Consider the following 12,165-nt stretch of genomic DNA (forward strand, 5'->3'; position numbering starts at 1 on the left):
ACTAGCCGAAGCAGGTGTTCTCTTTCCTCTACCCTTACCTCTGGCAAGGAAGGAGGAACCCCGACCTCTTCTGGACTTATGCGGCCGAAAGGACTGCATCTGATACTGTGGAGTTTTCTTTTGCTGTTGGGGAACAAAAGGTAAAAAGGTAGATTTACCCGCGGTAGCTGTGGTAACCAGGTCCGCGAGCCCCTCCCCAAACAACACTTCACCCTTATAAGGTAAAACCTCCATATGCTTTTTTGAGTCCGCATCACCCGTCCATTGGCGGGTCCATAGAGCTCGTCTCGCAGAAATAGCCATGGCATTGGCTCTGGAACCCAGCAGCCCAACGTCTCTTTGAGCGTCCCTCATATATAAGACTGCGTCTTTAATGTGGGCTAAGGTTAATAAAATGGTATCCCTGTCTAGGGTATCAAGGTCAGCCGACAAGGTATCTGTCCATGCTGCCACTGCGCTACATACCCATGCCGACACTATTGCCGGTCTGAGCAAAGTACCTGTATGCGCATAAATAGACTTCAAAGTAGTCTCCTGCCTGCGGTCAGCAGGATCCTTAAGGGCTGCCGTGTGTGGAGACGGTAGCGCCACCTTCTTGGACAGGCGTGTTAAAGCCTTGTCCACCCTGGGAGAGGATTCCCAACGTACCCTGTCCTGTGTAGGGAAAGGATACGCCATAAGAACCCTTTTGGGAATCTGCAGTTTTTTATCTGGAGTTTCCCAAGCTTTTTCAAATAACTCATTAAACTCATGAGATGGGGGAAAGGTTACCTCAGGTTTCTTTTCCTTAAACATGTGTACCCTCGTGTCAGGGACCGAGGGGTCATCAGTGATATGCAAAATATCTTTTATTGCAATAATCATACACTGAATACTTTTTGCCACCCTTGGGTGTAATCTTGCATCATCGTAGTCGACACTGGAGTCAGAATCCGTGTCGGTACCAGTATCTACTATTTGGGATAGGGGACGTTTTTGAGACCCAGAAGGGCCCTGTGACTCGGTCCAATCCGTGGATTGACTCCCTGTTTTCTCCCTGGACTCTGCTTTGTCCAGTCTCTTATGTAATGAGGCCACACTTGCATTTAACATATGCCACATGTCCATCCACTCATGAGTCGGCGTTGCCAACGGAGACACACCACGCATCTGCTCCACCTCCTCCTTGGACGAGCCTTCCGCTTCAGACATGCCGACAAGCACGTACCGACACCCCCACACACACAGGGATATAACTATAAGGGGCAATTCCCCAACAAGGCCCTTTGGAGAGACAGAGAGAGTATGCCAGCACACACCCAGCGCCAACTGACACTGGAATAAAAACCAGATAGCGCTTTTATATATATGTATATATATATCTCAATGTGTATACACTCACTGCGCCAATAATTGTGCCCCCCCCCCCCCTCTTTCCAGCCCTCTGTCACTGAGTTCAGCAGGGGAGAGTCCGGGGAGCCAGCTTCTCTGCAGCGTTCTGTGGAGAAAATGGCGCTGTTAGTGCTGAGGGATCAAGCTCCGCCCCCACCTGCGGCGGGCTTCGGTCCCGCTTCAATATTCAAAAAATGGCGGAGGATTCTGTATTTACTGCCTCCGCAGCCTAGTTTGCCCATAAATGCCAGTCCAGAGGTTTATCGCTGCCCAGGGCGCCCCCCCTGTGCACTGCACCCATCAGTGCCTGTTCTGTGTGTGTAATGTGTGGGAGCAATGGCGCTGCGCGCTTACCTCAGTGAAGATCTGAAGTCTTCTGCCGCCTTGAAGTCTTCTTTTCTTCTTATACTCACCCGGCTTCTATCTTTCGGCTCTGCGAGGAGGACGGCGGCGCGGCTCCGAGACGAACGGCAGGGTGAGACCTGCGTTCCGACTCCCTCTGGAGCTAATGGTGTCCAGTAGCCTAAGAAGCAGAGCCTATCAATTAAGTAGGTCTGCTTCTCTCTCCTTAGTCCCACGATGCAGGGAGCCTGTTGCCAGCAGTGCTCTCTGAACATAAAAAACCTAACAAAATTCTTTAATCAGAGAAACTCAGGAGAGCTCCCCTGTAGTGCACCCAATCTCCTCTGGGCACAGGATCTGAGGTCTGGAGGAGGGGCATAGAGGGAGGAGCCAGTGCACACCCATACTAAAAGTTCTTTATAGTGCCCATGTCTCCTGCGGAGCCCGTCTATACCCCATGGTCCTTACGGAGTCCCCAGCATCCTCTAGGACGTAAGAGAAATCATAATTACATCATTAGCAAAGGAGCTGTAGTTATCATCTTGGGGTTGGGTATGATATGTTGGCTCTCATAATGTTGGCATGAGAATGTAGACATGGTCATAATGTCAAAGTTGACCATGTTGACGTTCATCATGTAGACAGTGATGAAATGTTGACATATGGGTGGTCATTCCGAGTTGTTCGCTCGTTGTCGATTTTCGCAACGGAGCGATTAAGGCAAAAATGCGCATGCGCATGGTTTGCAGTGCGCATACGGTTAGTATTTTAACTCAAAACTTAGTAGATTTACTCACGTCCGAACAAAGATTTTTCATCGTTGAAGTGATCGGAGTGTGATTGACAGGAAGTGGGTGTTTCTGGGCGGAAACTGGCCGTTTTCTGGGAGTGTGCGGAAAAACGCAGGCGTGTCAGGAAAAAACGCCGGAGTGTCTGGAGAAACGGGGGAGTGGCTGGCCGAACGCTGGGCGTGTGTGTGTGACGTCAAACCAGGAACGAAACGGCCTGAGCTGATCGCAATCTGTGAGTAGGTCTGGAGCTACTCAGAAACTGCTAAGAAATTTCTATTCGCAATTCTGCTAATCTTTCGTTCGCAATTCTGCTAAGCTAAGATACACTCCCAGAGGGCGGCGGCTTAGCGTGTGCAATGCTGCTAAAAGCAGCTAGCGAGCGAACAACTCTGAATCTGCAGCTGCTTCAGCGTGTGTCTTCCAGGTCCAAGCGGTCATGAGACCAACACTTCCGGGTCAGACTGGCGTTTCAATAAGTATTTCTCCACTATACCTAATTCTGACCCCCCCCTTAACATTAACCTCACCCGCAGCCTAACCCTAGCCCTCCCGCCTGCAGCCTTAGGGTGTGTACACACGGTGAGATTCGGACTTAACCGATTCTCACTGTGCGACAGGGGCCAGGTCGGCACTTAGCCAGTATCGCAAGCACATAATGAGTGTGCTTGCGATCCTGGTTCTGTGCGATTTTGGCTAAGTGTCAATCTTGACTATCTCTTCTATAGAGATAGTCAAGATTGACTTGCCTGCACAGTCTATTTTCTCTGACGTCCTAGTGGATGCTGGGAACTCCGTAAGGACCATGGGGAATAGCGGCTCCGCAGGAGACTGGGCACAACTAAAGAAAGCTTTAGGACTACCTGGTGTGCACTGGCTCCTCCCCCTATGACCCTCCTCCAAGCCTCAGTTAGATCTTTGTGCCCGACCGAGCAGGGTGCAATCTAGGAGGCTCTCCTGAGCTTCTTAGAAAAAAGTTAGTTTTAGGTTTTTTATTTTCAGTGAGACCTGCTGGCAACAGGCTCACTGCATCGAGGGACTAAGGGGAGAAGAAGCGAACCTGCCTGCTTGCAGCCAGCTTGGGCTTCTTAGGCTACTGGACACCATTAGCTCCAGAGGGATCGAACACAGGCCCAGCCTCGGAGTCCGGTCCCAGAGCCGCGCCGCCGGCCCCCTTACAGAGCCAGAAGCAAGAAGAGGTCCGGAAAATCGGCGGCAGAAGACATCAGTCTTCACCAAGGTAGCGCACAGCACTGCAGCTGTGCGCCATTGCTCCTCATGCACACCACACACTCCGGTCACTGAGGGTGCAGGGCGCTGGGGGGGGGGCGCCCTGAGCAGCAATATAAACACCTTGGCTGGCAACAATACATCACATATAACCCCCAGGGCTATATGGATGTACATTAACCCCTGCCAGAATCCATAAAAATGCGGGAGAAAAGTCCGCGAAAAAGGGGCGGAGCTATCTCCTTCAGCACACTGGCTCCATTTTTCCCTCACAGCTCCGTTGGAGGGAAGCTCCCTGGCTCTCCCCTGCAGTTAATACACTACAGAAAGGGTTAAAAAGAGAGGGGGGGGCACATTTTAGGCGCAGTATACAATATATATGCAGCTATAAGGGAAAACACTTTTTTATAGGTGCTATCCCTGTGATATATAGCGCCCTGGTGTGTGCTGGCATACTCTCCCTCTGTCTCCCCAAAGTGCTTTGTGGGGTCCTGTCCTCTATCAGAGCATTCCCTGTGTGTGGGCTGTGTGTCGGTACGGCTGTGTCGACATGTATGTGGAGGATAATGAGGTGGAGGCGGAGCGAATGCCTGTAAATATGTTGTCACCCCCTGCGGGGTCGACACCGGTGTGATTGAATTTATGGAAGGATTACGTGAAAGTGTCAACTCCTTACATAAAAGGTCGACGACACAGAACAGCCGGCTACTCAGCTTGTGCCTGTTCCAGCGTCTCAAATGTCATGGGGGGGCTCTAAAAACGCCCGCTACCTCAGATAGCAGACAGATGTCGACACGGATGCCGACTCCAGTGTCGACGACGATGAGACTAGTGTACCCTCCAAATAGGTCCACCCGTTACATGATTGAGGCAATGAAAAATGTATTACACATTTATGATTATACCCCAGATACCACATAAAAAGGGTATTGTGTTTGGTGAGAGAAAACTATTAGTAGTTTTTCCTGCATCTGAGAAATTAAATGAGGTGTGTGAGGAAGCGTGGTCTTCTCCCGATAAAAAATTGATAATTTCAAAACGGTTATTGGCAGCGTACCCTTTCCCGCCAGAGGATAGGTCACGCGGTGAAACACCCCATAGGGTAGATACAGCGTTTACACGCTTATCAGAAAAGGTGGCACTACCATCTCCGGATACGGCCGTCCTGAAGGAACCTGCTGATAGAAAGCAGGAGGTTACCCTATAAGATATAGTCACACACTAGGGCATTATATTGCGACCAGCCGTTGCTTCGGCATGGATGTGCAGTGCTCCCGCTGCATGGTCAGATTCCCTGTCGGAAAATAACTAAGGATAGGGACAATATTTTCCTGACAATAGAGCATATAAAAGACGTGGTCTTATACATGCGTGATGCACAGAGGGATAATTGCCGACTGGCATCAAAAATAAGCGCTAGGTCCATTGCCGCCAGACGGGGGTTATGGACTCGGCAATGGTCAGGCGATGCCGACTCGAATCGGCACATGGAAGTTTGCCCTATAAGGGGGTAAAACTGTTTGGGGATGGTCTGTCAGACCTCGTTTCCACAGCTACTGCTGGGAAATCGACTTTTTTGCCACAGGTTACCCCACAACAATAGAAAGCACCGTATCATCAAGTACAGTCCTTTCGGCCCCAGAAAAGCAAGAGGGCTAGAGGCTCATCCTTTCTGCCGAGAGGCAAAGGTAGAGGAAAAAGCAACAGCTAGTTCCCAAGAGCAGAAGTCCTCCCCTGCGTCCGGTAAGCCCACAGCATGACGCTGGGGCTGCTTAGGCGGACCCGGGTACGGTGGGGGCCCGTCTCAGAAATTTCAGCGCCCAGTGGGCTCTCTCACATGGATCCCTGGGTCCTTCAGGTAGTTTCTCAGGGGTACAGGCTGGAGTTCGAGATGTTCGCCCCCCCGCCGTTTCATAAAATCTGCCTTACCGGCACCTCCCTCTGCCAGGGAGGCGGTGTTGGTGACTATTCAACACTATAATCACAACAATTGATTGTCAAGGTGCCCCTCCTTCAGCAAGGAAGGGGTTACTATACCACAATGGTCGTGGTACCGAAACAGAACGGTTCGGTGAGACCCATCTTAAAATTAAAATGCTTGAATTTTTTATATCAGAAGATTCATGTTCAAGATGGAATCGCTCAGGGCGGTTATTACGAGCCTGGACGAGGGGGATTACAGGGTCTCCCTGGACATCAAGGATGCGTACCTGCATGTCCCCATTTACCCTCCTCACCAGGAGTACCTCAGATGTGTGGTATAGGACTGTCACTATCAGTTCCAGATGCTGCCGTTGGAGTTGCCCACGGCTCCGAAGGTCTTTACCAAGGTAATGATCGAAATGATACTCCTTCGCAAGAAGGAAGTTTTTATTATCCCGTATTTGGACGATCTCCTGATAAAGGCGAGGTCCAAAGAACAGTTGCTAATAGGGGTAGCACTCTCTCGGGAAGTGCTACAACAGCACGGCTGGATTCTCAATTTTCCAAAGTCACAGCTGGTCCCGACGACACGTCTTCTGTTCCTGGGAATGATTCTGGACACAGACCAGAAAAGAGTGTTTCTTCCAGTGGAAAAAGCCGAGGAGTTGTCATCTCTAGTCAGAGACATCCTGAAACCAGGACAAGTGTCGGCACATCAATGCACACGAGTCCTGGGAAAAATGGTAGCTTCGTACGAAGCATAATTCCATTCGGAAGGTTCCACGCAAGGACGTTCCAGTGGGGCCTGTGGGACAAATGGTCCGGGTCCCATCTACAGATACAACAGCGGATAACCCTGTCAGCAAGAAACAGGGTGTCGCTGCTGTGGTGGCTGCAGAGGGCAAATCTACTAGAGGGCTGCAGATTCGGAATACAGGACGGGGTCCTGGTGACCACGGATGCCAGCCTTCGGGGCTGGGGTGCAGTCACACAGGGAAGAAATTTCCAAGGAAATTTCGCCTCACATTAATATCCGGGAGCTAAGGGCTTTTTACAATCCCCTAAGTCAAGCAAGGCCCCTGCTTCAGAACCAGTCGGTACTGATCCAATCAGACAACATCACGGCGGTCGCCCATGTAAACAAATAGGGCGGCACAAGAAGCAGGATGGCGATGGCAGAAGCCACAAGGATTCTCCGATGGGCGACCTACACCCGGGAGAATGGGGACTTCATCCAGAAGTTTTCCAAATGCGGAAAAACCGTTGGGTATGACCACGGGTGGACATGATGGCGTCCCGCCTCAACAAAAGTTGAAAAGATATTGCGCCAGGTCAAGGGACCCTCAGGCGATCGCTGGGGACGCTCTAGTGACACCGTGGGTGTACCAGTCGGTGTATGTGTTTCCTCCTCTGCCTCTCATTCCCAAGGTACTGAGAATCATATGAAAGCGAGGAGTGGAAACTATACTCGTGGTTCCGGATTGGCCACGAAGAGCTGGGTACCCGGAACTTTAAGAGATGCTTGCAGAGGACCCTTGGCCTCTGCCGCTCGGACAAGACCTGCTGCAGCAGGGATCCTGTCTGTTCCAAGACTTACCGCTGCTGCGTTGGACGGCATGGCGGTTGAACATCGGATCCTAATGGGCATTCCGGAGGAAGTCATCCCTACCCTGCTCAAAGCCAGGAAGGATGTCACCGCAAAACGTTATCACCGCATTTGGCGAAAATATGTTGCGTGGTGTGAGGCCAAGAAGGCCCCGACGAAGGAATGTCAGCTGGGTCGATTCCTACAATTCCTGCAAGCAGGAGTGACGTTGGGCCTCAAATTGGGGTCCATCAAGGTCCAGATTTCGGCTCTGTCGATTTTCTTCCAGAAAGAACGGGCTTCACTGCCTGTAGTTCAGACTTTTTGTCAAAGGAGTTCTGCATATTCAGCCTCCTTTTGTGCCCAGAGGCACCTTGGGATCTCAATGTGGTTTTGGAATTCCTGAAATCACATTGCTTCGAACCACTTAAGACTGTGGATTTAAAAATATCTCACGTGGAAAGTGGTCATGCTGTTGGTCCTGGCTTCGGCCAGGTGAGTTTCAGAATTGGCGGCTTTGTCTTGTAAAAGCCCTTATCTGATTTTCCATATGGATAGGGCAGAATTGAGGACTCGTCCTCAGTTTCTCCCGAAGGTGGTCTCAGTTTTTCACTTGAACCAACCTATTGTGGTGCCTGCGGCTACTAGGGACTTGGAGGATTCCAAGTTGCTGGACGTAGTCCGGGCCCTGAAAATCTATGTTTCCAGGACGGCTAGAGTCAGAAAGACTGACTCGCTGTTTATCCTGCATGCACCCAACAAGCTGGGTGCTCCTGCTTCTAAGCAGTCTATTGCGCGCTGGATTTGTAGCACTATTCAGCTGACGCATTCTGTGGTAGGATTACCGCAGCCTAAATCAATAAAAGCCCATTCCACGAGGACGGTGGGCTCATCTTGGGCGGCTGCCCGAGGGGTCTCGGCTTTACAACTTTGCCGAGCAGCTACTTGGTCAGGGGCAAACACGTTTGCTAAATTCTATGAATTTGATACCCTGGCTGAGGAGGACCTGGAGTTCTCTCATTCGGTGCTGCAGAGTCATCCGCACTCTCCCGCCCGTTTGGGAGCTTTGGTATAATCCCCATGGTCCCTACGGAGTTCCCAGCATCCACTAGGACATCAGAGAAAATAAGAATTTACTTACCGATAATTCTATTTCTCGTAGTCCGTAGTGGATGCTGGGCGCCCATCCCAAGTGCGGATTGTCTGCAATACTTGTACATAGTTATTGTTAACTAAAACGGGTTATTGTTGTGAGCCATCTATTCAGAGGCTCCTCTATTATCATGCTGTTAACTGGGTTTCATATCACAAGTTGTACGGTGTGATTGGTGTGGCTGGTATGAGTCTTACCCGGGATTCAAAATCCTTCCTTATTGTGTACGCTCGTCCGGGCACAGTATCCTAACTGAGGCTTGGAGGAGGGTCATAGGGGGAGGAGCCAGTGCACACCAGGTAGTCCTAAAGCTTTCTTTAGTTGTGCCCAGTCTCCTGCGGAGCCGCTATTCCCCATGGTCCTTAAGGAGTTCCCAGCATCCACTACGGACTACGAGAAATAGAATTATCGGTAAGTAAATTCTTATTTTTTCTGCCGATGCCGACCGCGCGGGGCCGCGCATCGGCATCGAATCGGGATCGCAAGGTGACTGTCTCCTTGCGATCTGCACTATCTTTTCTTCCGATTCTGACTATATAGTCAGAATCGGAAGAAAAGATCTCACTGTGTGTACACACCCTAACTCTAATGTCAACATTCTGACATGTCAACATTCTAATGTCTGTCGACATTTTGGTGTCATAAAGAATGTCGACAGTGTTGACCTTTTGATTACATTCCTTAATTTTGCACCAACTTCAGCACACCGTGAATTACTAACCAGTAAATCTTTCTTGCAGGGAGGTTATAGAGAAGACACCAGAGCACTTTAAGATTGCTTGTCTCTCCGACATCCGCCAGCTCTTTACAGACCCCCATCCTTTTCATGCTGCCTTTGGGAACAGACCCAATGTAAGGGGACACATTGATGCATTGAGGATATAATCAACAACGACTTAGTTTGATCAAGTGCAGATGACTTCTCTGATGTTGTTGAACCACAATTACTATAGCATACTCTGCCAGGCAATTCAACTTTTAGGGCAGTAATGGTTAGCATTACTGCGTCACAGCACTGAGGTCATGGATTCAATCCCCACCATGGCCCTAACTGTGTGGAGTTAGTATAGTCTCCCCGGATTCCAGTTTCCTCCCACAGTCCAAAAATATACTGGTAGGTTAATTGGCTCCTGTTGAAAAATTATCCCTGGTGTTTACGTGTGTGTATGTACATGTGTTTAGGGCAGACTAGCTGGGCCAAGTGACATCAAATTCTATATTTCCATGAGTTATAGGTCACCAATAGATGTTATACACTATAAAACAAAGGGAATGGAAAAAATAGGAATATAAATATATAAGCACAGTGTGTATGTGTGACAGGGCCAAATTAACAATGCGGCGGATGGCGCTGCAGCTCCAGGCCTCCACATAAAAATAGGCCCATCATCGCGACAGTATGATGATGATGACCAGCCGCCAGCTGGCCACACGGTCGGCCATAAATCATAAGTATTAAAATTGCATTTCTATTTTCCACAAAAAATGATGAATTTTTGCTAAGTTTATATATTTAGGAAGACATTGGAGCTCATAGTGTACGGGGTCTACATGCCTTCATGGCATTGGCCTCACCTCCTCCACTTCTCATAATAGACCCTTGAACGTTTTCAGTCCCAGGCCCATGAGGCCCGTAATCCAGCCTGTGTGTGTGTGTGTGTGTGTGTGTGTGTGTGTTAAAGGAAACCATCAAAGATGCATACAGAATAGGCATTTTACATTATATGTGCATAATAGTATACTATAATGATGTGCTTAGGAATGATTTTTAGACACTAGGGTAAAATAAATATCTTTTTTTTTCCTTAAGGCTTACTGTATCTTGTAATACCAGGCTGAACCTATCTCTGTGTTAATAATGAATGATGAGCAGGGCAGGATACATAAATTCAGGATGGAGAACTGGGACTCAAATAGAGAGGCGGTGCTGAAATACTATATGATGAGAGAGCAGGGCTAGGACTGTGTAAATGTATGTGTGGGAACATATTCTGAAACATAAGTAATGCTCTCTCCCGTTTCCCTCTTGCCATTTCCTTGTTTGTCTCCAATCACCACACCCTCCTTCCCGCTCTTTTGTACTTGTGCCAATTACCCACTCATCGCAGGATGTCCTAGCCTACAGGGAAGTAGGGGTTCCAGAGTCACGGATCTTCACTGTGAACCCAAGGGGAGAATTGACGCAGGACTTGAACTCAAGCTTTAAATCCTCGTGAGTGTACAGTATTATGCTATGGAGGGAGTAGGTGGCTGTCTAATATCACAGCCATAAAGTTATCCTATTTTATTCCCATCTATTTATTTTGTATATTTAGTCTGTTGATGTGCATATTCCAAGGCAAGAGACTATTATGTAGTTCATCTATATACAGGAACGAAACAACCCCAACATTTTAGCATGTGCCATAGGTGCACGCATGACAAGGTGGCATGGTTACGGCTGACAGGACGTGGCCTAGCAGCATGTGCCCATCTTTCTGTTTGTCAGGCGACCAAGCAGAGCGCCTGGGAGGCAGAGCTGCTCGGCCAGCCCCTGGCTGTCTCTCTGCCAGCCCCTGGCTGTCTCTTTACCAGACCGGCCCATCAAGCTATCAGCCCTTCCTATATTTTCCAGAAGTGCCAGATGGCCAGTGCGGCTCTGTATATATGTATGTTCTGTATATATAGGCTGCACCCACTTTAATCAAAATAATGATTTTACGTCACAAAATAATATACATGATCAGTTAAGACAATAACCTTTTAGATATGAGGCTCACCTTATTTTACCAATATGTCTATATAAGCTTCCTTTCCATGCCTAATTTATCATATTTCCCTCTCACTGCAGGTACTCTGCTCTGAGTGACTTGGTGAATTTCATGTTCCCTCATCCATCATCTCACTCTGTCTCAGCTCTGATCTCTCCGGAGTTTAGTGACTTCTCCTTTTGGAGGGATCCACTAACCAATCTTGGCGAAGAAGAACTTGCACTCATTTCCTAAAGACTAGATACCACATTCCCATTTATATGTCTATCCAACAGCTGAATAAAGACATCAGAAACACCCTGTACCATTTCCTTCTACCCAATCCACAGACCTTCAGTAACTGCACATATAGTGCACCACCTGTCTCAGCGTGGGCATATACCGCACCCCTCAGCAATCCATTCACAGCACACATGGACATAAGACTTATACACGGAGTCAGAGACCTTTATTACATCACAAATAAACGACTTTCTCCTTACTCGAATCCAGCAACATCTTTTAATTAAAAGTCATAAAACCTTATAATAATAATAATAATAATAATAATAATAATACCTTATAATAATCAGAACCAAGAACAACCAAAATACAAAAAAGTATGAAATGTCTCTTATTTTCCTGTTTTCTTTAGATTGTACTGAAAAATAATATTATACATCTTAATAAAATCCCCACAACCCCTCAGATACACACAGGAAGAATACCATGAAAATGCACGTTGTAGCTAGTTGCCTTCCTTGAGATTATGAACTATTTGTGGAGGCAGCTACTTGGAATGTGACTATAAAGGAAATGTTTATATTAGCGGTGTTATGAGCTGCTGACAACCAGAGAATGCCAGAGCCATTATGTCCTGTCAGCAGCCATTGAGGGTGCTAGTAAGCATGCCCCTGTTTAGGAATCAGCTGAGTAAAATATCAGGAGGCTGTCTGTGTCATCATGTGTACTGCTTGGATATAAACAGTTTTTGGCAAACACAAATATCATTGATGAAAATTCAGTCTCTATCCCATGAGAATA

At 48.2% G+C, this 12,165-nt stretch overlaps 1 protein-coding gene across 3 annotated transcripts in view; it reads left to right on the plus strand.

Moving 5' to 3' along the window:
- Positions 1–11,623, plus strand: part of LOC135055829 (phosphatidate phosphatase LPIN3-like) — a 178,418-nt gene extending 166,795 nt beyond the window's left edge. For all 3 annotated transcript variants that reach the window (XM_063960331.1, XM_063960332.1, XM_063960330.1), the window contains 3 exons: positions 9,133–9,244; positions 10,501–10,604; positions 11,223–11,623. In XM_063960331.1, coding sequence (XP_063816401.1) covers positions 9,133–9,244; positions 10,501–10,604; positions 11,223–11,376 — 370 coding nt within the window. In that variant the 3' untranslated portion in view covers positions 11,377–11,623. The remainder of the gene's footprint in view (positions 1–9,132; positions 9,245–10,500; positions 10,605–11,222) is intronic.
- Positions 11,624–12,165: the final 542 nt, after the last annotated feature.

The sequence above is a fragment of the Pseudophryne corroboree genome, chromosome 3, assembly GCF_028390025.1.
Source record: "Pseudophryne corroboree isolate aPseCor3 chromosome 3, aPseCor3.hap2, whole genome shotgun sequence".
NCBI classification, from domain to species: domain Eukaryota; kingdom Metazoa; phylum Chordata; class Amphibia; order Anura; family Myobatrachidae; genus Pseudophryne; species Pseudophryne corroboree.